Consider the following 27,957-nt stretch of genomic DNA (forward strand, 5'->3'; position numbering starts at 1 on the left):
AAACATGTATAGTGTGTACGCATGAATTGACATACTGATCGTGACTGTTTTTTTCCTTTTTCATTTGTTAGTAAAATCATTGTTGTTAACACATTGGTCAAAAAATTCTGTAGTGCGTACCCAGCCTTAAGTGGTTACCCTGCTTGGTTGATTCATAAAGATTGTAAACAAATAATACCACCTAGTCAGCTAAACTAAGTTAAACCAAATCAAGCGTTTCCCCCTTGCTTGCCATTGAACTACTCTTCTAAAGCCTAAAATGTTTTTTAGCAATAGGAATCTTTTGTACAGATGTTAGCATCTAAACATATTACTGCGGGTCTAGAGATAATTTGCTGTTATTAAAACTGTCACATTACAGTAATAGGATTTTCATCCACCTTCATTTCCTGTAGTCCTGTATTGTGTAATTTTGGAGCAGATCTAAAGAATGTCTTTCCATGAGCCCTTTTGCCCTCCTTATCTGGGCAATTAGCTAATGTAATCATATTGTGCTTTGTCCAGCAAGGTTTAAAATGGAAGTAGATAAGACTACATCTATGGGTTTATACAACACTTTTTACAAGAGTTATTTTTAACTTTCTTTTAATCATTAAGATTCATGAAAAAATTATAATGTAGGTGTTGTTAGCTATTAGCGGAAATAAAGATGCTTTGTAGCTGATGTGGAATTAAAAGCTATGTGAGTTGAGTTTTTTCATTAAGTTCTGTACACCAGTGTCTTTGGAAGTCATTTTATTAACTTTTTTGGCCTAAGTAGTAGAGTTTAAGGGAAATGAGATGTCAATCTGAATGTATCATCCCAGCTAAAACATTTGATAAATATAGCAATATTAAAGGGGACTTCCACCATTTACCCACACCATGAGACCAGAGGGTAAATATCTCATCCTGGGCACATCATGGGCAATGCTGCCTCCCCAAATCAGTGTAAAACAACAGGTGACAGGTAACTGCATTAATTCTGCAGTCACTCACTCAGGTTCCTGCTATTGTTTGTTTTTTTTCGACGTCCGCTCTTCCCTTTATCATCCTAAACAAGGCTAGTGTGTATGCAGTCCATGGACCGAGCAATCGGAACATCGATCATATGTAAAATCGCTCGGCATAAAAAGTTGGTTGAAATTTCTGTAGTGTGTACCCAGCTTAAGGTACTCCCAACATTAGCAGACCAATCTAATGTGCTTGACAAAAAAAACCCAGAATAGATTACTATATTTGCCCTTCTTTTCGCAATAATTCTGCATATATCTTGTATATTTTATATGACAATATACTTAGAGTATAAAATATGTGTGCTGCATTTAATATATTAAAGTGACCTGTCAACTCCTGTAACAAACATCATTGGTGTTTTTAAAGCAGCAAGTGTAAATGTATCCAGCTTAGGGGTTCTGCTGCCTTTTTCAGAGTTGATATAAAATAATATGTACGTTTTGTTGCCCATGGTCCATCTGCAACCTATGTTACATTATTGCCATCTGCAAATTAATTATATCACTATTATTATTATTACAAACATCATCAATAAAAAATAATAATGAAAAAGTGATTTTTTGTTTCAAAGTAATATTAAAGTTTGATTATTATTTTTGGATACATTGGCTGCTTACACGAACTCCCTGTAATTTCTATTTAATTCCACTGGTGTAGGAAATGAGAGTTAGTAATGGGTTTGTAATCTAAAGAAAAAAAATGTTGCTAGAACAGACTAATATATAGGTGCTCACAACAGTGAGCTACAGTGTATTTGACAATATCTTTTATTTTACCTTTCTTTTCTTGTTGATGTGTTTTTGCAGTCTAATGTGCTCGTCACTCCATTATCTCATCAGTAAGGTGTGTTCATGAGAATTGTGGGAAGTGAAATTACTGATTTAAAGATGTCTTGCAGTCATGATGATCATGTCAGCGCAAAGTCTTATTAAGGTCCTGATGAAGGGTCCACTTTAAGAATTTCAACTCCTTAGCTGGTTCCTGTCCCTAATTTTCATACAGATATCCACATAACAGTGATATGACAGCTTAAACCACAGAAATTAAAAAAGAGGAAAGGAAATTGGATCATAGTTTCCTAGGTGGTGCCCAGGACTTTGAATGATACATCCTTAAAAGGGAGCCTGGCTTCAACTTCCATTCAGCAAGGAAGGACATCTACTTGCTATGATATTATACTGTATGCTACATTTGTAATTGCACAGTCTATAATAAGAATACTTGGTGACACACTGCTAAACACCTCTGTTCTCTGCATATTAAAATAGCTGGCTCTCATCATGAGCCACCTCTGTGTCACATATTATTTGCATTTAAAGCTGGAAGTAACTTTATCATGACATTTGTACTGTAGGACTCTATAAACAATCTTTTAGGCCTTGAATCTAGATTTACATTTGTGCTTAAAGTGACATGTTTTCAAATAATAACTTCCTGTTGCTTTTTCTTCTATTAACCATCCTATTGTTAGAGTGATTTTTAGGAAGCATCGCTTGCATTTGAAATGCCTTCTGCTGCTGGAAGCTGCATCTACTCAAGATGAGTTCCTGTGATTTGTGCCCTGCATTTGCATATTTTGTTTTCTTTGGGTCATTCAAACAAAGCCAAAAGACCCTATTTTAATTATTTGCAGACGATCCATCTTAAGAGACATCTTGTGTATGAAATCTGCTCTTTTTAACAAAGAGGAATTCCTGGTTTGCGTTATCAGATAATGCATGCTGATGGATGACGACTTTCTTTCCACCACTCAGTTTTGTCTTATCCTTTTTGGTTCCGCTACTAAATGAACCCTACTGTCACCTTTTACTACTCCCTCCATTTTCTCTCTTCATGGTTGTATCTTGTGTAATCTAAGTTGAAAAGGTGAGGCCAGCAGTATCACTTATTGGCTATTGTGAAAGGAATCTAATTTTTTCTCTCTCGCACTTTCCTTTTGCCTTCTGTACTGTTATGCAGATGTCTGACTCCTCTAAACTGTCAATTAAAAATGTAATGAAACAAGGCATTCTTATTATCAGTGGTTTCCAAGTAGTTATTAAACCATCCATTCTTTCATTATTTATCTTGTAAGACTGTGAAATCTTTTGGATATACAATCCAACCCCAATTTTACATTATCATGGGCAACAAGAAAAAATGGTGCATATTCTTGGAAATTTTTAAAAGGAGGCAAAAGTATAAAAGCATCCAGAACTTATAAAAAAAATAATACAAACACCAAGCAGATATATACAGGTTTAGTTCTCAATCACCCCATGATACTGACAGCAAACACAGAAAACACACTTATACTACATACTGTACACACAAAGGGGAGGGTTGAAAAATTTTAGCTCAGGGAAGAATCGATTCAGCAGTCTATTAGGAACATTTTAAAGGAACAAAAATGCAGGTGGCCCAGTGATCCATCCCAAGATAGCCCACTATGGAACTGGCCCGGGGAGTAGATGCCCCCCTGTACAGTACACAGAAACCAATCTCGCCTTACTTGTCCAAATACTAGCCAAACTGTGCGTTAACCTCCAAACTGTATACCAGTCACATTACTTTCTACCCAATATCTGATGCTTTGCCTTACCATGTAAATACAGTGCTTTGCTTTTGCTATTATTAGAAGGGAGGTGAGGCTTCCCACTGGCTGAAAAGCAGCATTCATTTTTGATTGGCTGAATGTCTCTTATTAGCCAATTGAAAGGCAATGCTTCACAACCAGTCATGGAACAGATGTACCTCGAGTGCTTTGCTCAGTTTGTTCTTTGGATCCTATAGGCCAAAGAGTGATATTCAATTATAATGATTCAGCCAATGAGAAATTAATGATTTTTTTTACAGTTTTCCCAGAAATGCCGCTTTAACTATGCAGTTACACTAAAAAGCACACGTTGTTAAAGCGCTAGAAGAATGTGTATCCATAATTCACATGTAAATAAAACATTTGCTATGGCCATATGTTGTCAGTTAATTCTGTCATATCTCAAAAATACATGCAGTATCAATCAGGGTTCATGTAAAACGTGTGGAATGTTGAATAATTACACCTGTGATTACAACAGTATATGAAATGTAATCCTGATGTTATGAATTCACATCAAATGAAACTGTTCTGTTTTTGTTGCAAAACTAATCTAATAAACTTGTGATAAGTCCAGGTTGTTTCTTTAAGTTCTGTGAACTTGATTGCAAACCACAGTCCATCTTCAGACCACAGAGCCTCATTCAATCAATACTTTACGTAATAGTTTTTTACATATGTTTTTTATCAGACAGTGCAATTGAAGGATAAAAGTAGAGGCGCTGGGATTTCAGTCACTGTGTGCATTCTTAAATAACATAGTAAGTGGATTTATGAAGCATTGCATTGCTGGTCCCCAGTGTAACGTCATGTTTGACTGACAGCCCCATAAGGCATGTCCACCGAGCTATGCAGTATTGCTTTCAGATTTGCAGCTGTCTTTTGCATAGACTGTGCTATGACTGCCCATTATTTTGCCACAAAGTACAAAATACTGAAATCTGCTTCCTTAAAAAAAAAAATTGAAAAATAAATAAATCAGGTTTAGTTAGCTTGTGGAAGCCACATAGACATAGGGTTATGCTTTACTTGTTACACCTGACAACTATGTAGTATTATCTCTAATAAGTACAGTAATAAGTGTCTACATTTTTAACAAATATAATTGAAATGTTTAAAATTAGATTCTCGTTACACAAGTCATCAAGTTGAATAAGGCGCAACTCTTTAACCACTTATATCCTGCTGCAGGGAAAGGCAATAAACAAGGGATAGGGGTAGCATTAAAAATTAACTACAAGGGAACATATGCATACCTCCCAACTTTGCATCTGTTCATATAGGGACAGAAGGTAGAGAGGGCGTAGCCATTCACAAGGGGTCATGATCACACCGGCACGGAGCGTGCATAAACCACTATCTGCCCCTTACCCTGCTTCCCTCAAAAGATACTGCACCTGTTCAGTGTTACTCTGCAATGAGATACCTCCCAACTTGCTGACCCTCAGGACAAAGTTGTACTGATCGGGATGGTGGGGCAGAGCCCTCAAATCGAAACATTTGGGAGGTATGCATATGGGGAAACCTCCTGCTCGTGAAGTGGTAAAGATGCAGACTCGCACATACACCACCTGTATGATCAATGCTTCTCTTCTCTAGTTAGCATCTGAATTGACAGGCACAGGCATTGATAGCAATCCCGGAATGGGACATCCCTTTGATAATGAGGTGACAGTTCATATTTTCTTTCCCTGAGAGGGACAGATTTGTATTGTGCTTGGACTGGACACACACGAGCTCATGCTGAATTGGACATATGCCCATTTGAGTAGAGTAAAATATGAAAATTTATGCTGCGCAGACTCACAATCTAAGGAGTATGCCGATGTCGTCTGTATGCAGTTTTAGTACTTGCACCTCCTTACAGTTGGAGAGGAGGATCATTGGAGAGGATGTGATTGCAAATGCAAACCAAGTACAGTAAGGGCACGTAATCACAAACTGAGACATATATGAATATACACCTGTCAGTAGCCGCATCACTTGCAGGTTGCTGGTGCAAATACATGCTGATGGCAACGACAGTCTCCATAATTAGCTAGCTGCTTCTGGCTGACTGCATATTTAACTCTGAAGCTGATAGGTGCTTTCTTCATTGCTTGAGCTTGTATAATACTTGCCGACTTTTGAGGTCATGTGACAGGTGTATTAGAGGCCGTCCCCTGCTAGGAAATGTACAGATTTATGGCATTGTCAAGCAGGGGGAGTGGCTTAATTACAGGGACTCACATCATTGAGCCCCACCCCCACAACGGGTGCCTAATCTTCCGGGAGCCTAAAGGAAATTCTGGGTGAGTATGGTATAATATGATTTTGTGCACTTATTTTGGCATGAATGTATTGCTCTTTTCAGTTGTACACCAGACAGAAGATTATACCTGCTGTATTATAGAGGATTTTTTATTTAAATCAAACTTTTAATAGTGAATGCGTTTTTTTGCCATCAAAACAAATGTTACCTTACGAGCTGGTTGGATGTAAGTGTATCTGGGTATAAGTGCCCCTGATGTAAACCTGGTGCATATGCAACTGGTGCAGAGTTGGAAGCAATTTGATTTGCGTGCAACACAGCATAGCGGCATAAATACGGCATTTTTACCTGACTTATATGTGTCCATCTCCTCTTGATCTCTACAGAGCACACGTTTTCAGGGCCCTATAGCCTTTTGGAGCATTTACTTTTATTTAGTCATGTTTCTTAGAAAATATTGAAGCACAATTACTCCTTTTCTACCAGCCACCACCCATTTTAATTCGGTATTGTTACCATAACATATTAGAAACGTATTTGTTAGTCTAGTAAATAGACCAATGTTAAAATAGTAAATTATCTAATACATATTTTTTTATTTTATTTCCTTTAATATAAAATGTGCAACTAAACTTTAAAGCTGCACTGCCAGATAGTCATGTGACTTATTTCTCCACTTCACTTTTAAATGGCTGCATAAGGGGTATGAACAGGAGGGACAATGAGAAGCCTGGATCTCTGTGACATGCGGCTCCTCCCATTCACGCCTCCCTGTCTGCAGCATCACAGAGCCCCACATGTTGGCCGGGGCTGTGAGACAAACCGCATAGCCAAGGAAGAACATCTGCACAGATCAGCACCCGGGACTCTGGTGAAAAGGCGTCCTGCGTGGGGTGAATTTCCTTATCTGGGAGTGCTGCTTTAAACTTGAGGTGAACAGCCTCTTATTTTTATTTTTAATTAATGTTTGACTAATATAAATAATGAATTACTGCATAAAAATATTCTTTTTATAGGACTTCTTTTCTAGATTGTGCTTGTTGGTCTGTTTGCAGAGTTCAACACATAGGGGGGGTATTCAATTGTTAGCGTTAACGGGAAAAAACAAGCGCTCAAAAAATATTACCGTTTATACGGTAATATTGCGCGAGAAAAACGTTAATATGGTAGTTTACTCGCGGAATTTCAGCTCGCCGCTCAGGGAGCAGCGAGCTGAAATTCCGCAAGTAATTACCGTATTAACGCTAAGATTTTTTGAGCGCTCGTTTTTCCCCGTTAATGCTAACAATTAAATACCCCCATAGTATAGTTCCATTGTTTGTTTGCTTTCTTTTCCCCAGTGTCCCCATTGTCTCAGAGTTCTTCTGTCCATGAAATTGAGATGTGATATCCTCTTGCAGTACAATAAACTGGCCATACTTAATAGTAATGGATATGTCTGCTATCTTTGAGGGTATGGTACGACATCATTGGATTAGTGATCATGCCTGGCTAGGCCAGACAGAGTACTGTATATACTTGTGTATAAGCCGAGTTTTTCAGCACATTTTTTATGCTGAAAAAGCCCCCCCTCGGCTTATACTCGAGTCAATAAGTTTTCCCAGTTTTTTGTGGTAAAATTAGGTGCCTCGGCTTATATTCAGGTCGGCTTACACTCAAGTATATACGGTAATAACAAAAACATGTCTAACATGTATACTGTATAGTTAACATTCCTTCAGCTCTAACCAGTGGACAGGGATGAAAGAATTCAACAAGCTCTCTAATGGTAAAGGACAATTAAGAAATGCCTGTAGCATTCATACGTATATTGCAAACTTCAACGAAAGTATTAAAGATCGGAAATAAGCCTGTATGTCTTTTGGAGAAAACCTCAGGGAGACACTCAGCCTTAAATGTAGAATTACAGAAGACAAAGGTTTTATCTCACATATTGTGGGTACATGAATTTTAAAATACTTTCATTTCTTTCAAGATATCAAAACTCATAAATATATTCGAGAAGGTTACAATTGGCACTTTATATTTGAACAATTTGAAGAGAGTTCAGTTTGGGAACACTCCCACTTTAGATTTCGAGAGCGGAATGAAGAAGTTCTTACATACATTCCCTCCTCATGCTGATGGGTTTTAAGGGGACTCAAGTCTAGATAGTAAGAAGATTAGAAATATAATGAGAAAAACATTTAGCTGCTTCTACTTAAGCAGTGGCCAACCTGTGACTCTAGAGCCACTTGTGGCTCTTTGAGCTTTGAAATGTGGCTCCTGGCCGGCAGCATCAACGAAATAAAGTTGTCCTGGCGTCGGCAGGGGCAGATAGACATACATTCAGCTGCTTGACTGACTGAGAGCAGCCGCATCTTGTGACCTCTGAACAATGCAGGAAGGTCAGTGTCACAGACAATCCAATCAGGAAAGGAGGAGGACAGAGTATAGTGTGCTCTTCCTCTGCACGGGCAAGTAAGGGGCATGTGAGAACTGATAGCATATGAAGAGGTTGATGGCCATGTACGGAGATGTGATGGCATTTGAGGAGATCCGATGAAATGTGTGTAAGTCTGAATGCATGTGGTGAGATTTGATTGGCATGTATGGAGTATTTGGGTAGGTCTGATGCCATGTATTGGGAATTTGGGTAGATCTAATAGCATGTAGGGAAGTTGCTGGGCATTTAAGGTGCACGTGTTGATATCTGATGGCATGTATGCGGAATTTGGGTAGATATGATGGCACATGGGGTGGTTGGTGGGCATGTAAGGGGCATGTAGGGAGGTCTGATAGCATTTATGGGGAATGTGGTGAGATCTGGTGGTATGTGTGAAGACTGATCGGTCTGCATGGGGCATGTGGGGTGGACTGATGACATGTAAGGGGTATGTGGTGAAATCAGGTGGCAATTGAGGTCTTATTTGCGTTTGCAGAGGTATAATGATGTGGGGAGATTTGTTGGGCATGTAAATGGCATGTGGGGAGGTCTGATGGGCATGTCGGACGTGGGGAGGTCAGATGGCAATTGGGGAAGTTTGATGGGCATGTGGGTAGATTCGATGGAATGTAATGAGGTCTGATATGTGAGGAGGCTGATTTGCATGTAACGAGCATGTAAAGAGGTCAGAGGGACAGATTAAGAGGTCTGAAGGATTGTGGATGCAGTAGCAGGGTGAGCTGATGTGAAGAGACTATAGGTAGCCCTTTGAACCCTCTTCCACTCGACACAGTAGTGCGGTAAGAGCTGTGCTGATTTTATGATTATTCTGATTATTTTGGCAATTCTGGATATTTCTTTATTGCATAGAAAGATATTGTAAATGATATTTTCAATGCATGTGTCTACGGAATGTAGGTGTATGATTATACTGGGTATATGTATATACACACAATATAAAGGTGGCTCTTTGCAGTACCTATAGATATTTTTTGGGCTTCTGGTTTCTGACTATTTGGCCATCCTTGCTCTACTTCTTGTAGAATACATGAAATAGACTACCAGTTGCCAGGTAATTTTGACAGTAGCATTTAATCTTGGATGTTTGGTCACAATTTGTTTAGATTGTGGTTATTTTGTCTCTGATTTATTGGAAAACATTTCCAATGCCCAAATACAAGATACACATTGGGCCTGATTCATTAAGGAAAGTAAAGAGAAAAAAATTTACTAATTTTGCACCTTGGCAAAATCATGTTACATTGGAGGGGGAGGTCAATTTAAAATGTGGGGACAGATTTATATTTGGGCTAGGGTATGTGCTAGATCAACTTTAAATTTCAGTGTAAAAATTAAGCTATGAAGTATTTGTGTGCTACATGAAAAAGCAGCTAGTATTTTCCTTATTTGCAAAATAATAAACTAATTTGCACCCCTTGCATTGTAACATGGTTTATTACTTAACTTAATGAATCTGGCCGATAGTATTTTGTATTTGTTTTGCTTCCATATACTTCAGGTGGTAAGTTATTCAGTATAAACAGAGGTTATTGAGGGAATCCTATATAAGGGCATTTGACATCTCATCAGGTCTGTGTAATACTAGATTACCAATCTAGTGTAGCAATCCAAATTGCCTTGTTCACCCTCTCAGGAATTTATATGGTCTTCTTGTGTATAATACATTCATATACCACTTTTTTAATATGTATTATTGTAATTATCATTTGTATATGCCTATTATAAGACCTAAAAAGGGCATCTTTGTCTGAGGCCTAAGACACCGGAGTTTCGTACCTGTGGTGGATATTTGGATGAAGGTGGCATGAAAGGCTGCTGTTACTTTAACTTGTAGATTACACTAAAGCAATTAAAAGAAAATGCATAATTTAAAAAATAGTCTAGGTATTTAAGATGACATCACTCCTTGTTAACATTCATGTCTGGGAAAGAACTCCTGTTTCAACTGCACATGAAAATTGTAAATGTGTAACACACATGGTTAATGACACATTTTATAATACCTTATTTAGCATCTGCAAACAAACCTGCAAGTGTAGTCAGTCCTATCTAATCCTTAGGGGATGTGTTATATAAGAGGAAGTCTTAGTTTTCTGGCCTTTAGCTGAATGTCTAGCACACCGTTAGTTCTCATTGCAGCCAGTGTATATAATATGCACAGTATGAAGACAAACCTTTATTTCTTGCAGGGCAGCATTACTTATTAAAGATGTCCTTACTTTGTTGAGTTATTTACTTGCTTGTCTCCTCTATTTTTTTTATCCTGCTGACATTTTACAGACTACATTCCTTAAAGACCAAGGTAGCCTTTTCAATGGAGAGATTAATTATTAATTGTGAAATAATTGCCAATAAAAGTAGCATGAATTTTATTCAATTACATTTTTACAGGGATCTTGCAAGCTCATTTCTTTATCTCCTGCTAGACAAATACTTTTCAACCTGACATGTCCACACACAAGCAAAGTTAACATATTTATTTTCTTATTTTATGTTGAGTTGGCTGTACTTTACCTCCCTCAATGTTCCCATATTTTTCTCAAATATATATATATATATATATATATATATATATATATATATATATATATATATATATACCATGTGTGTGTGTTTATGTTAGGGAATTTAGACTGTAAGCTCCCATGGGACAGGGACTGATGTGAATGAATTCTTTGTACAGCGCTGCGCAGTTAGTGGCACTATATAAATAACTAATGTTGATGATGATTATATATATATATATATATATATATATATATATATATATATATATATAAAATATATATATATATATTACAACTGTGAGCTTCCTTCTTAAACGATATAGTGTTCTGTTGTACAAGTTCTCTCTATCCTAACAATGACATTGCAATTTTTAACCTACAGCAACGAGTAAGTAAAGAACAACACATGATCAGTTCAAAGTTGGTCCTGAAGCAGACTCCAAGGCATAATCTGGGATTTATGACAAAAAAAAAAATGTTAGGAACCTCTGTATTAAGGTTTCCCTCTGCTGGTCAGGTGTTGCATTGCATGTATTAGATTGATGCTGTCTAGTTAAGCAGTTAAAGTTGCTGACAAATCTGTTTGGACATTTCAGATTTCATGTTTCCTTGTGGGAAATTTGCTGGAGTGCCAGACAAGGGAAAAAAACAGAAATGTTGATTTTGTGCATGTCTTTGAAAAACATGTCTAGAACCTTTAGATATCAATGGTGATTTTAGTATTTCCTGAAAGTAGGGATGAGCGAAGTTGCTGCAAATTGAATTTGTGGTAGAACAGCCCGTATTGCAGAGGTAGGAAGTTACAGTGCTTGAGTTCTTACATTCTGCGTTGTATTTGTACATGTCTGAATTAATAGTCTAGAAACAGAGCTGGAGTGATAACTGTGTCACTTCATTCTGCTCTGTGGTGTGCTGAGGTAGGATTATGAAATTCCATGCGCAAGGCCAAATTCTAACGGAAAAAAATTCAGATTTAGTAACCAAGTATGGAGTAAGACAAAAATTCTAAAGAAAACGGTGTTGATTATCTCTACCTGAAAATTACAGTGAATATCTAACAGCAGTTTTGCATAATACGCACAGTGTCATAATATGGACACGATCAATAGTTACTGTGTGTCCTACACATGTCACAGATGATGTTCTATGAAAAGCCATGTTCATATCCAAACAAGGGTGCATTCAGAAGGTGCAGATTAATATCTCACACATGAAAAACAGGGAAGATAAAAAAAGAACTTGAAGATGAGAGAGAATTGTAAAGACTTGTGATTATCTTCCCATGCTGGTAAATTACACCCACCCCCTCATGCTGTGCGTATTTTTCTTCTACTTGCTTAGTAACACTGCAAGCCGATTTCTACTGACTTTAGCAATGCGATTGGCTATCAAAACACTATAGCTTAATTCTTCTAATAAGCCACTTTATGTCCAAATTAAACTAATGTATGTAGGCTCTATGTCACTCTGTTTGTGACATTTTTATTGATTCAGTATAACAAAGAAAAAGTCTGAAAACCATCTCTGTTCAGCTGATTCTTCTTTCCAAATGTTCAGTAGCTGAAAATATCCAAATGAAATAGATGGTACACAAGTGTAGGACAGTCATCTCTTTAAGCATTAGACTCTGATGTCGCCTTTCTCTGCCTCTTTAAAAATAAGAGTCAGCCCCATATATTTACTTTGACAGCTCTTAAAGTAAACAAACCTCAGAGATGTAAAGGTTGGTTTTGGTAGAGGGGAGAATAAACATGTGATTTAAGTACTATAATACTTTCCCTTATGTCAGGTAAGATAGTCATGCTCCTGTAAAACCATTTCTGACATTTTCAGACTGCTAGTGTCAATCTGTCCTTTTTGTGGTCATAGAGATTTGTCATTTTTCTTAGGCATAATTGCTACATACATTTCTATGCACTAGTACTTTAGCTTTTAAGATATTGTTAGAATGTGTTTGTCTGACTTTATTTTTATCAAGAGGAGCTGTAAGTATGTGGTTTTTGGCATTCAGTAGATGTCAATTTCCATTTGTGTAGGTTTACAAATGTAATGGAAATTATCATCAGGTATAGTTAGTTTTTTATTTACTTGTTTTGATATGCAAGTAAATATTCTTTCTATTTTGATAGCAAGTTGTTTTTTGTTTTAAAAAAACCAAAACGGCCTTTAGTGTTCAGGTGTCATGTGTCACTGCCTCACTGCCACAAAAGATTCAAGATGCCTTTTAGATGTCAGCTGTATACAATATACCAAATGTTACTAGAACAGTATTGTATGACTATTCCCCTTTAGTGGGAATTGCAGGTTTTGTATCGGAAGCGTGTCCAACACTTACCAGACCCCTAAGAATGATATATAATATAATAATTAATATATAAAATATAATTTAACTTTTAAAAAAAATATTTTTATTCAAGGTTTTAGAAAGCGGAATCATTGCTAGTATATGTGATTGCAGGATAAGCAGTAACAGTAGACAATTGTACATGGACTAGAGATATTCACTGACCCCCGTGTATTGGCTTTGGTTCTGGATCTGGATTAAGTTTGTGTTTTGGTTTTTACAAAACTGCCCTCACGTGTTTTGATTTTTGTTTGGATCTATATTTTTTACAAAAATAGCTAAAATATGCTAAAATCATATAATTTTGTTCTACATTATCATTAAGCTAAATAACACTAATTTCCAGTGAATTGTGACCACCTCACAGGCCACAAAAATATATTCATCCACTTTCAGACAAAGACTAGAGCGACCTGGCTGGATGCTAAGCGTTAGAGCAACGACACAAACCCACATCTAGGAAACATTGCCACAGAGCAGTAGCAGGAAAGAAAAGTGTGCCCCCTCAAAACAAGCTAACAATAGCTTAGCTGCCTTAAGCCCAACAGTGCTGTCAATGAACTCTACATTATTAAACCGTGTCTGTTCGTGCTGCATCCTTAATCTCCTTCTCCTCTGTGGATACCTCCCTCTCATCCCTTATGTAGACACGGGAATGGATATTACAACTGGAGTGGCATTACATCTGTTTCAGACAGAATGTGACAGGAACATGTGGTCAGCATGGATTCATCATCTTGGAATACGCTGCATTGAACAGAGATTTAAACCAATATATAGATGCAGTTGAGGAGACCATACTTAAATTAAAACGTGACTCACTTGATGAGATCCCAGATTTAAGAGAGCTTGTACACGAGAGATACACTGCGCTACAGAAGAATAATACAGAGGAGACCCTGAGGCAGGATGATAAATATGTCCAGTTTAAGGAACAGCTATGAGACCTGAGTAAATAAATGAGTGTGTCACCGGCTCCTGCAGATGACTATTTGGAAGATGAAGATGAGGAGTAGCCGTCACCCAGAGCACTCCTATAACACAGTTGGAGATGGTGAACCCAGTGAAAAGCAAAGTATGTGGTCACACGTACGAGAGAGAAGCAATTGAAAGGATGATTGAAAACAAACCAGCACTTATCGCACATGTAGGTAACATTGGCACACAGCGGTAGCTTAAAGGAAGAGTGGTGCAAGATGGAATTGTCCTTGGGACCCTACCTCCCACCATTATAAAGGAGTGCCACTTTTGTGGCTGAAGTGTTTGGTTTGTTTGTGCCTCCCACAAAACAAGGTAACAATGGACTTAAGGCAGCTACGGTAACAGTGCTCTCAATGAACTCTACAGTGGCAAGATGTTGTTGTCATCATCTTTAGCCTCACCCTCACCCTCATCAATGTGTACATCATCTTAACACAATATTAATTCAACCCCACAGGAAACCACTGTTTCAGAAGTCTCTGTAACATAAATGTCAAAAACAAAAATGTAAAGAAAAAAGGTTTTACCTTTTTTAAAGCATAAAACACATCTTTAATAAAGGTGAAACTTTACTGTAGAAAAACATAAAATTGTCAACATGCCATTCTACTCCAAATATTACCAAGCATACTAGCATCAGCTAGCTTCCTTCTCTCAGCTAGATCTCAGCACCTGCAATCTACACTTATGATCATCATCCTCATCAGTATGTACACCATCATCACTCAACATTAATTGATCCCCGCTGGAATCGACCATTACAGAAGTCTCTGTACTTTGATGTAATTGCCGGTAATGTCCTTGCCTGTGGAATTTGTAGTGTCACGATTTTTGGGCAGTTCTTTTAAACCAGACCAAATGTTAAAATGCTCGGCTGAATCATCTGCATCATCCTTGGGTCTCTTAGAAAAGCTTAATTTTTTCCTAGCAGCAGTAGCCTGAGAAAATGAAGGAGGGGACCCATCATGTCAGGTACCACTTCAGCTGTCAACTTGCTCACCAGAAGCTCATTGCATCTCTTGTGATCTGGGACAGTGGGAAATAAAGAGAATACATAGCTCTTAAACCTAGGATCAAGCATAGTCGCCAAAATGTAGTGTAATGATTTCTAGAAGTTGATAACTCTTCGATTTTGGCAAAGCTATTAAAGTACTTCATCTACAAGTCTGACATACTTAGCATAATTTCTTTGTTTCCTCTCCTCGTTTAATTTTTTAATGTGCTTTTCAAAAAGTCTAATTTAGGGAATAACTTTGCTCAAGCAATCAGTGTCTGAACTCAGTTTACAGAAGACTACTTAGAATCATTTCAGCACCTTGCTCAACACGGAAAGTATTCTCCACTGCGCTGGACTAAAATACATTCCCCCTCCTATTCCAATGTCATGGCTTGTGAATTAAGCATGGATGGCTTTTTGCTGTTCCTCCATCCTCGCAAGCATATAAATTTTGGAATTCCACCTTGTTACCACCTCTTGCTACAATTGGTGCCAGGGCAAAATACATTGTTCTTGAAGGTGCCGCAATTTCCTACATGCTGTTGCAGAATGCCGAAAATGTCCCAAACTTTTTCGGGCCACAGACAACATATCCTGCACGTCTCTGTCATTTTTCAAAAAGCTCTGTACCACAAAGTAGATTGTGTGTACAGAACATGGAATGAAATGGATTTCACCCAGCTGTAATGCTCTGACAATATTGATGGTGTTATCCCCTTCTGCGTCTTTTGCACAAATAAAGTAGCTGGTGCACAGTTTATGTGGTTAGCAATTATGCCTTAGCTACACTCCAGTAACGCTGGACACTGCATGTTTCGTGCACATTATATAGTGTTACAGCACAGACTTCACTTAGATTTTTAGCTCTATGGGGGGAATTCAGTTAACCGCAGAAGGTCTCAAGACCATTCCGGAGATACTTTGCGGTGGATATTGTGACAAAAATCTCTGCTCATTTTTCCTAGTACCCCAAAGAGGTGCAAGGAAAAATGAACACAATTTTCTACTGTTGCATAGGAAAAAATGGGCAGCCATGATGTTCTGAGGAACATCGTGGCAAATTGAATTCCCCCTACAGATGATAATTTTTTGTTTTTCTTTCTTTGAAAAAATGTAATGTAAATAATCACAGTTTAACTCGATTTTATTTTGCGAAGCTGGTTTCATGTGTTTGCTTCTCATCTGTTGTCAAGCTCCAGTTAGCTTTTGCATAGTGTAGAACCTGATTTTAAGTCCTACACATCTCGTTTCATTACCCTGCTTTTTTTTTCTTTACGAAAAAAATATTCATTGTATTCCATGTAGCCAAGTCCCCATAATACAGGTCCCTCTTTGATTTTTTTGTTCGTTTTGATATGGAGAAAACGTTTGATAACATCTCCTAGAATCACATGTATACAATCTTAATTTGTATGATATTCAACGGCCCTTCCTTTGATACTGTCCACATGTGCTATAAAAGCCTTATAACCCTCCTTAAAGATCAGACTTTATACGTCACCTTTATAACAAACCCCTGGCCTGCATCATTAGATTCCACCCAAACACCACTGAACTGACAGTCTGTGATCAGAAATATAAATTAAGCCTTTTTTCTGGACATTTCTTCCTCACCTCATCAATATTGTATAATTTAAAGTCTTGTAATGTAACACCTCCTCATATATACAAACTCTTGTTATCTTAAACTTATTTTACTCCATATATTCCAGTATATATCTAATTTTGCTGTAAATAGAAGTACTTGTCACTGTTTGGGAAAATACTGAGAGTCTATCCATCTCTTGAAGCAGTCTAATTGATAGTGTAAAAAATTGTCCCTAGGTTGCTTTTCAATTTAAGATCACTCTAACAGATCTGTTGCATTTATGGTATTGTCAAGTACAATGTTAAATATTGACAAGTAACAAAGCACAAAATGTTGTAGCACTCCAAAATAAAATAATGACTTTAGGGAAAAGCAAGTAGGATAGGAGGTAGCTGCTACTAAGTAAACCGAATTAATGTCACACCATATCCATGCTCTCAGGATCACCGGTGCCTGTGTGTCCATTAGCGGTAACAAGATTTCAAATAAAAGAGATAGGGGATTCACAGCTATCCACATCTTAGATGAGTGCAACAGTTTATTTGTCATAATGTAGTATAAAACCTCCAAAAAAACTTTAAAATGATAGCAGAGATAAGGCAGCCAGTTAATTTACTGATATAAGATGTGAAGCGTGCCATAATACGTCTATCTCTTCTTTCTGGAATATCAGCAAGTATTGGCAGCAAACGTAGCCTAACTGACATTAACAAGATTCAACCACCAACCTCCACTTTGGATTTGTCTAGAGAAAACTTAATTTACCCTTTAAAATTGGAAAACTCTTGTGTGGTAATCAGCGAAACCACCTACCCACCTGCAAAGTAATTTGTGAAAGGTCACCAAATTAGAGGACAGTCATCGGCACTGTACTTGATAATCAGTCAACCTCTTCTAGAACATAACTTATGCTACATGAATAAGTGGGAGCAAGACTTATATGTTACACTATCACAGGCAAGTTGTAATTGTTATTGCATCTTTGTAGCCAAGGTATGCTTCAATGGATTTACATAATGGCCCTGAGTGATTAAGGAGAGCAAGGCAAAAGAGTTCATTTGATCCTGGATAAACCATGTTACAATCCAAGGGGTGCAAATTAGGTTATTATTTTGGCCATACAGAAAATATTGGCTTTTTTGTCATGTAGCACACAAATACTTGATAACTTATTTTTACACTGAAATTTAAAGTTGATCTCCGACATGCCCTACCCCAACTTTAAATCTGTCCCAACATTTAAAATTTACCTCCCTCTCCAATGCAACATGGTTTTGCCAAGGTAAAAAGTTTGTCCTTTTTTTTGCTTTGCTCTCCTTAATGACTCAGACGCAATATGTTTATAAAAATTCGAGATGTTCAGGCTCGGTTCCCCGAAAACCCGAACACACCCGAACTTAGCAGATCCGAGCCAGCTTGGCTCCGTACTTTCGTGCGCCCTCGGAATTGAAAACGAGGCAAAATGTCATTGATATGTTGTCGGATATCGCGAGTTTTGGATTCTATAAGTACCGCTGAAATCCACCATCACAGAAGTCTGTGTACTTTGATATAATTGCCTTTAATGGCCTTCCTCATGGAATTTGTAGTTCATTTTACGGAAGAGCTGTCACAATTTTTTGGGCAATTCTTTTAAACCAGACCAAATGTCAAAATGTTGTGCAGACTCCTCTGCATCACCACTGGTTGTCTTGGGAAAGCTAAGTTTTTCTCTAGCAGCAATTGCCAGAGAAACTAAAGGAGGAGACGTCATTGTGTCATGTACCACTTGAGCTGTCAGCTTGCTGACCAGGAGCTCATTGCATCTCTGAGATCTGGGTCAGTTGGAAAGAAAGAGACATAGCTTATAAACCTAGGATGAAGCATAGTTGCCAAAATGTAATGATCCAATTTCAAGATGTTGATAACTCTTGGATCCGGGCAAAGCGAATAAAGTACTTCATCTAGAAGTCCAGCATAATTAGCGGAATTGCTTTGTTTCATTTCCTCCTTCACATTCTCGCTTTTCAAAAAGTCTAATTAGGGGAATCACTTGACTCAAGCTAACAGTGTCTGCACTCTCTTCACAGGTGACTACTTTGAGTGGTTTCAGCACCTTGCACAACATGGAAAGTATTCTCCACTGCGCTGGACTAAAGTACATTCTCCCTAAATTCTATTCTGCTCTAACAATATTGGTGTGTGGCGTTTTCAGAAACCACATATCCTCTCCTGAGGAGTCCAAGCAGGATAAGCCATGTTACAATAAGTTTTTCAAGCAGGTTGTCAGCCGTATTACCTCTGACCTGCGCCTTATCTCGTCTCTGATAACCACCTCTCACTCCCGCCTTCAGGACTTCTCCCGTGCTGCTCCCCACTTATGGAATTCCCTACCACACTCAATCAGACTTTCCCACAGCCTTTAAATCTTTAGATGCTCTTTCAAAACCCATCTCTTTTTTAGAGGTGACCTTATCCTCGATAACACTATTCACACTAATTCACCCTCACAACTATCCCAATCTCCACTCTGAGCCACACTCACTCCTCTTGTTTCAGCTGTGCCCTCTTCCCTTTAGAATGTAAGCTCTCTAATGAGCAGGGTCCTCCATACCCTTTGTTTTCATGTTTACATTCATTTTGTCTGCCTTGTCTGTTCTTGTTTTACGTATGTCTTGTTTTATTTATGTCTTTGTTTTCACTATTGTACGGTGCTGTGGAGCCATGTGGTGCCTTACAAATCTACGATAATATTAATAATAATAATATGCCTCTTAGTGAAGCAGATGATACACAGAGTATCCTGCCTATGAAAAACGTGACGTTACATGCTGCTGCTGTACCTGCTGGTGAAGGCGAATCACCAACCCAATGGTCTGTCACAATCATATAATCTTTAGTTTGTCCAGTTCCGCTTGTCCACATATCTGTGGTTAAGTGTACAGTGGGTAGAAGGGCATTTTGTAGCCCAATAATTACATTTTTACGAGCCTTCTGATAGAGGTGAAAAATAGCTTTTCTAGTAAAATGGTGTCGTGATGGAATTTGGTAACTGGGACAGAAGACCTCAAGTAACTGTCTAAAACCAGCTGCATTAATAGTGGATATTGGACGCAGATCTAATACTAGCATAGTCGCCATGGTGTCTGTGATCCGCTTTGCGACTGGGTGACAGCTTTGATACATACTTGCTTCCTCTTGCAAAGGATTGTTTAGCAATCAATTGTCGTAAACTACTAATAGTCATCTTCTTGATCTGCTTCTGAGTTGAAGATCCACCACCAGCAGCAGGAGCAGCAGCAGTGGGCTTAACACTCAAGGATTGTTCTGAGGAGTCCTGGATAGGGTCTATCTGCTATAGGGGCTATCTATCTATAGGGATAGATCTCGCCTTAGAAACTTGGATGCAGGATTAACTCCGATCACTTGTGAGGATATTGATGATGAAGGTGTTGGGGGTGTAGATTGCAGGTGCTGGGATCTAGCTGCGAGAAGGGAGGTAGCTGATGCTGGACTGCTTGTTATTTTTTAGCATAAGTTTCTGATTTTCACAAAAGCTTTCCATGAACTTGCTTCAAATGCCGTAACGTGGATGAGGTTCCTAGATGGTTAAGGTCCCTACCTCTACTGACTGTGGCTTTAAAATGCTACACATGGCTAGACAACTGTTGTCAGGATTTGTGTAAAAATAATTCCACACAAAAGTGGTGGATTTTTGGTCTTATACCCAGGCATGACAATGGCCTTCTTGTTATCACTGGCAAGAACTGCTGCAGTCTTTGTTTGAAAGTGTCTGAAAATAATATTTTGACTTGACCTGTGAGGTGGTCGAAATTGACTGCAAATGACTTGCAATTAGTGTTATTGAGGTTAATAATAATGTAGGGGTAAAGAAAAGCAAAATTATGTGATTTTTAGCAAACAAAATAAGGATTTTAGAGAAAAATAGGGATCCAAAGCCAAAACACGCAAGGGCGATTTTGCCTAAACCAAAACTAAAATACGAAGGTAATCCAGATCCAAACCAGAACATGGGAGTCAGTGAACATCTCTAAGAAAAATACTCCCCCAATCTTACTTACACTGAGAACGTATCTATTTCTTCCTGTTGTTCTTCCTGATGGCTCCTGCGAACATATTTATTGGTGGTGTCCCAATGTAGTGTTCTAACAGATGCATATTTACTTATTAGTGCTAGGAGTCCTATGTATACTTTTTCCTAAGAGATCTACAATTCTTCTATTAGAAGATAAGCTTAAGGAATATTGCAACCCTATTTATATACTTGTACAATTCATATGTCTGGCTGTAAGTATACGAGTATAAGAGGTCAATTGAAGAAGCCTATATCATCATCATCACCATTTATTTATATAGCGCCACTGATTCCACAGCGCTGTACAGAGAACTCATTCACATCAGTCCCTGCCCCATTGGAGCTTACAGTCTAAATTCCCTAACACACACACACACACACACACACACACACACACACTAGGGTCAAATTTTGATAGCAGCCTATTAACCTACTAGTATGTTTTTGGAGTGTGGGAGGAAACCAGAGCACCCAGAAGAAACCCACGCAAACACGGGGAGAACATACAAACTCCACACACATAAGGCCATGGTCGGGAATTGAACTCATGATCAGTAACCTTAGTTTAACAGAAAGTTCACAATATGAGAATTAATGAAAACTCTTCTTGCTCATTTTATGGCAATCTTTAAGATATAGGAGTCATTAATCAATTACAGCAGTTAATTTAAACTCACTAACTCGCTGTAAACAGAAGATGTTTACTTGTAAACAATTTGCTCTTCAGATCTATGGTAACCCTTCCTGTTTAAATTACATCCCTGGGTGGGCAGCACTCAGTGCAGGAGCCGTGCTGAGAAAATAGCACAAAATGAGTGACAATATACCACTCTCCTAATCCTGGGCACTCTACGTCACCCCCTAGCTTAACCTAGTGATACCACCAGTAGTGATATGGAGGTGTGTTTGACACCACAACCTTTCTGCATCAGTATGACAGAATGCTCACCTCACCTCATCACTGTTCGGTACTGTTGGGTAACCTGCTTCTTCCACTATCAAACCTCATCCTTTGCCCTCCTGCTTGCTTCCATACTCTTCCTTACATCATGACACTGAACCTGTTGTCCCGCCCTGTTCTCACTAACTTAATCACCGGGGAAGAGGTCACTGCCTCCTACGAGATAAACAAAATTATTTCCCGCTGTTGTGAACATTCCAATAAACTTATTGGCTACAGGTAGTTTTAACCCAACCCGCTTCAAAATTGAGGACATTCAGGACAAACAAAAATCGAAGATTGAATTCAATTATATTCTCAGACCTTCGTGAAATGCACATTGAAAATGCAACACATGCCTACCGAACAATATATACCCATCATACTTCCATCTTATGTCTCTATCTTCATAGAGGGTGTTACTCAATGCCTTTGTACACTGGTTATTATATAATAGTATAACACTTCATCACATTTTTGTTATGACAATCTGTATCCTATTTATAACCTTTCCAGAACATTCCAGTGGCTTCTGTTATTTAGGATTCTAAAGTTCTAGCCAGATGGCCATAAATTCATTTCTGTCAGCATTACAGAACACCTCTAGTCACTTTTTGAAATTTGCAATTGTCAAGACTTTGTGAATATGTTTGGATTAGTTAAAAACTTTAAGCTAAAATGTACAGGTTTATATGGTTAACTCTGTGTCATAAAAAAGTGTATGCTTTCTTGTTTTGTTTCAAGCTTGTGAAATGTAAACACAGAGGCATTGTAAATATTTCATAAAAACATATATAATTGAATTTTAACAATTTTAAATAGAGGAACAAACAAATACAATGCTATTGTGTATGTTCTAATATGTTGATACTCAGCAGTGCAGTCATGGGCAAAATAACTCCATCATTCAGATATGATTTACGTTCCAGTCCCAAGTATCTTACTTAATGACAGATTTGGATGATAATTGAGACCTAGGCAGAGAATACGATTTACACAACACTAAAATGGCTGGCCTGGCTAAAATATGTCAGCCCAAATATTTCAAATATAAAAATATGCCATAAAAGTACGAAAGAAGGACTGGAGGATTTAAGTCCAACAGCAGACAATAGTTAATTTTACATCCTGATTTTGCATTTTGTTGGAAGAGTTCTAAATGTCCCCAATTGTAGATTGCCATAAGAAGCATGGCAGTAGGTTGGAGGGAGACCCTGTGTCTCACTACTTCACTTTACTACAAATGCAGTACTACAAGATATGTGTTTTTTTTTACCATATAAGTTCTGCTGTTACTCTTATGAATAAGAGATGGATAGAGACTTGAGAAGAGATGATCTCCAGGAACGGCTGCCAAAACTGGTTCCAGAGAGGGTTCAACAGTTGAAATTTTGAAGGAACACCCAACATTATAGTTTATCTTTCATGTGAATTTCACATTTGGCTGAAAGTACTGAATCATGCACCTCAGCTGAAATGTTTATATGACTGAAATATTTATAGATGTGAGTGCTTAAAGTACCTCTTTACATCATTTTCTTATACTGGACTATTATGTATATATAATAGTTGGTTAGGGCATATATGTGTGGTTTTCTCACTTTTTTTACACAAAGGTTTTCCACTAATCTGTGGGGGTTTCTCTTATCTCTGTATTATATTAGTAATATGCAGGCATATGCTTTATATATAATAGTTGGAATATACAGTAACATGCAGATCATATGTAAAAAAGATTTGATGTCCCTGGTTAGTCTGCCTCACTACCATACTCTACATTATCTGCCTCCATTGAATTGGAATAAAGTATATTATTTAACTTGTGAAATATATAACATATCACTGTGGCTGCAAAAGGTAAAAGCAAAATTAATTTTTCTTTACAGGTGTTTATTTTGCCATTCATTTAAATCAGGGTTGTCCAACCCGCTGCCCGCGTGCCACATGCGGCCCAGCATGCCTGTAAATGTGGCCCAGCAGGAGTTTTGGTTGTGGCAAGGGGGCAGCGCTGTTAATGAGAAAAAAAATCCTGCAAAAAAAGAAAAAGATAAGAAAATACTTACCTTGTGGTCACGCGGTCCCTCCCTGGTCACCTCCTCCGTGCGGCGCTCGCAGTGAATGTCGGGCATGACGTCATCACGTCCGACATCCATTGCGGAGCACAGCACATAGGAGTCACCCGCGCGAACTATCAGCAGCAGTGAAACGGAAAAAACAAGAGAAGAGAATCAGAGAACAAGCGGATTAAAAGGTAAGTTAAGGTTTTTTTTATTATTATTTCAAGGGACGCTGACCAGTGCATAAACTCACCTGGTCCTGGAACATCACGGACCTTATCTTTCTGTCTTTATGACTGCTGTATTGAAGCCCTTCATAAAATGTTGTAACAATATCACTTGATTTTTGACAGCAGCCATTAGTATGTCATTGAAGCACAGAGCAACAACAAGGAGCATTAGCAATGTTTTCTATGGTTTTTTTTGGATGATCAGCTATCATTAGTGTTAGTGTATTTTATGTGCGGCCCAAAACAACTTGTCGCCTTCCAATGTGGCCCAGGGAAGCTAAAAGGTTGGACACCCCTGATTTAAATGTTTTAACTTGTAGAGCCAAATGGATAAAAATGCCAATGTTGAACATCTAAAATTTGTGGTTGAAAGAGCTTTCATTTGTAAATGTGATGCTTCAGTTCATGAGATGATCAATGTGATTTTTAGGAAATGGTGGCTCTTCATTGCTTAATGCAAAATCGCCAACCACAAAGTAAAATGTATCGTTGGGTAGCTTCAGTGGCAGATCCAGAGGCCGAGCGATCAGGGTGATTGCCCCACCCCCTCCCATGCAGGGGCGGGCTTCTTGTGGCCGGACACTATGTACATGTGCCCTGCGGCCGAGAGACAGGCAGAGAATTCTGTCCAGCATAATCGAAGCAGCCGGGCAGTGTCCTCTGCCTGCCTCTCGGTCGCAAGGAACATGTTCATAGTGTGCATAGTATGCGGCCACAGGAGGGGGCGGGGCACCCAGATCACAATGACTGCGCATGCCTTAAGTATGAATCTAGATCCGCCCCAGAGTGGCATTTGCTATATTCGGAATATATTCACTTAACCTTGAGTGCATTCTCCAAATCCTCTGAGATCTCCAAAGGCCCCAATCGTCCAGTACTGCTTTGCTCACTACTACAATCCTGTGTTGTTAACCCTTCACAGGAAACAAATCATACATATGAAAACAAGTCATACAAGGTTGATGAAAAAGGTTCAGACAGCACTATTAAGCTCCTCCCATCAGGAGTAAAAATGTTCTCCCTCTTCAGTAGACACCATCTTGACTGCTAACTGTGTACACATAAAAATGGGCACTGGCAATGTGCAAAAATTAGTTATTGATATCATATATAAAAGAGAAAAGCTGCATTTGAGTAGTGGACCTACATTTCTGACATTTGTACGTTAACCTTCCTATCCATTCCGTATTTAACCTTCATAACCTTATATATTTAATGATTTTTTTCCTGAACAAATCTCCTGAGCCAGGTAGCTGCAGTGTTCATATGCTTATAGCACAAATAGCTTTGTGGAGATATATGTATGAATTACAATTGTTGATATATATTCCTTCTCTTTAAATCCACATCTGTAATAGATTGTTAATTGAAATGAAATTAATTTATTATGCACTAGATTGGAACCTGAGGCCCTTGCTGGGAAAACCAGCTTTAAAGGAAAATAAGTGTTGCATCACTTCCAGCACCTAGGTTGTTCCACAACATTAATGCTCTACATTACATAAACTAGCACTATATGTTACACTTAGAATTCACAACTCTATCCAATAAAATATGTTCATTTGCTATGTTATTTAGCTGTCCACCTTTTTTTCATTTGCATTTTATACAAAGAAAACACCCCTCCACACACACTAATTTTCACTGTCATTATGCAAACAAGCTGTCATACATACTGCAAATCTACCAGTTAAGATAATGAAGCTCTTGAGCCTAAATGGGAAATTGTGATTTCTTTAATGAATTCACATCCATGGTGGGGCTACATTGAATGCTAATTTCCGTCACGGGCAGTTTAGACACCACAGGCTCTTTAACACCTTTTACGTTCATTTGCAGATTGCTAGCATCAAATGCTTGATTTTATTTCTTCAGCTGTCAGTGTAATGTCTTCTGTGAAGAACAGTGATCAATAAAAAAAGAAATACATAGAAACAAGGTGCTGCTCCTATGTAATCCTCTTTATGGCTGTGTCTCAGCACAGATGGTTATACACTGTGGCTCTTCTAGAGCCCGCAGTAGAAAAGCTTTTTTCAACTCATAATGGATCGGCTTTATTGGTTTCCATCCCAGCATTCACATTAAATTAACTCAATTTGTTTTATTGGTATTTAATATATTCTTATGACTAGCACAGGTAGGCTTTGGATGGCATTGGAAATTTTAAATGGCTATTGACCTTCTAACCACTGAAATGCTGGGGCTTAATCCATTTATTTTCTTTCTGTGAGATGACAGGTCCAGATGAGAAGCATTAACATTTACCAGACATCTGAAAAGAGGTTTCCTATTTTACCCCGTGTCTTATGTTTGTTTTTAAAAAGGAGCAGCACGAGGCAGACAGTGAAAAATATTGTTTTAAGGGGCTGCTGTTCAGATATCAAAGCCACGGCTCTGCTCTTTGCACACCTGATTGTCTTCTGCTTTGTTGCAGGAACCCCTCTGCTGGTGAGACGGAGCAGTGACCCTTCCATGGGACCTGTGACTGATTTTCGTCCAGGATCTTCTCACACTGTTGAGCAGAGTATGAAACTTGCTGTCCAGGTTAGTGTAAACACAAACAACGTCTCCATATGCTAAGTATTACATTAAAAGACACATTTGTGGAAGTCATGTTCTAACATGTCTTCACTGCACTCTTCTTGATGTTTACACCGCATTTAAACCTAGCAGAAAATAGTAAATTCAGACAGCAAAATCCATTGATAGTCTATTTAGCCTTAAGTAGTGGATGGAGCCTGCTGTAACTACCTGCCACACTGCACTCTTTACTAGTTATATTACAATTCACCATGAAGACACAACTGTGTGAATGTAGCAGCTTTTCAATGTGATTGTGTTAGTGAACGATGAAATATCAATACATATAATTGTTATATAATCTGAATCAGTCTCTACTTAGAAAATACAGTAATCAGATGTCCAAAACCTCTCTCCATTGACCTTCTGCAAACAAAGAACTAACTAAACAATGACTCGGAGCTTTAATCATTAATTTGTTTATTTTCTGCTCACTGCTGTGCACATCCCGACCCTCCCACCCTCAGCCAACATGTGGTTTCTTTTCTTTCTTCCTCTTGGGAGGGAGGCTGTCACTCACTGGGATATAACTGAGCCAGGCCACCAGAATTCAACGCACCCCAGACGACAGATGGCCTCGGCTTTCACACTGACCTTCATGCTGGCTGTGTTTATAGCTCCATCACCTCCTTCCCCATCCTTGCACCTCTGAGACAGTTGGCCTCTCAAACCAGCTGCTTGCAATGCATTTGAATTCATCTGCATCCCCAGGGCTGTAAATACTACTTCTGCAGCATTCTGTAACAGTTCCAAGCAGGATATTTTTATCCAGTAAGGGTTTGCAAACCATTATTTCGCATAGAAATCAGCCAGATTTTGAAATATTAGACTACATTTGCCCAGATTTAATTTTTTCATTGCTAAAGCACAAGCAACTTATTGGAAAGGGATTTGGACCTTACATATTAAATCATGCCCAGTTTTAACCCATTCCTTGCTAGATGTTTCTAGCTTACCATACTGGGAGATGAGAATTTTAACAACTGGAAAATTTCCTATGTTCAATCAAATTTGTATATAACATAGGCCACTCTGCACCATGGCGACCAAGTCATGTTGCTGCCTGTGCTATCATATACAGAACTATTTTGCGTTCTTATACCTTGTACTGCTCTCTTTCTGTTTTTATACTGTTTATATGCATTACATTTTTAATTGATTTCATTTTTACAAGCATAGGTATTGACCTATGGTGTATACACGCTTGGTTGTGCAGAACTTCCGTTATAATATACATGTACACTGAAGGAGTTCAGACAGTCTTTCACTGCAAGGAGATCACCGTTATGTGCCACTCTAAAGGAGTAAATTATAAAATAGAAAATGCTACTTTTGTTTTGTATAATCACTTTAAAATATGACATACAATGCTAAAGTAATATTTCATGTG

At 38.3% G+C, this 27,957-nt stretch overlaps 1 protein-coding gene across 4 annotated transcripts in view; it reads left to right on the plus strand.

The window, feature by feature from the left end:
• Positions 1-27,957, plus strand: part of PARD3B (par-3 family cell polarity regulator beta) — a 1,062,783-nt gene that overhangs the window by 227,814 nt on the left and 807,012 nt on the right. For all 4 annotated transcript variants that reach the window (XM_075180190.1, XM_075180191.1, XM_075180192.1 and 1 more), the window contains exon 4: positions 26,422-26,531. In XM_075180190.1, coding sequence (XP_075036291.1) covers positions 26,422-26,531 — 110 coding nt within the window. The remainder of the gene's footprint in view (positions 1-26,421; positions 26,532-27,957) is intronic.

Source organism: Mixophyes fleayi, chromosome 7 (assembly GCF_038048845.1).
Source record: "Mixophyes fleayi isolate aMixFle1 chromosome 7, aMixFle1.hap1, whole genome shotgun sequence".
In the NCBI taxonomy this organism is placed as follows: Eukaryota; Metazoa; Chordata; class Amphibia; order Anura; family Limnodynastidae; genus Mixophyes; species Mixophyes fleayi.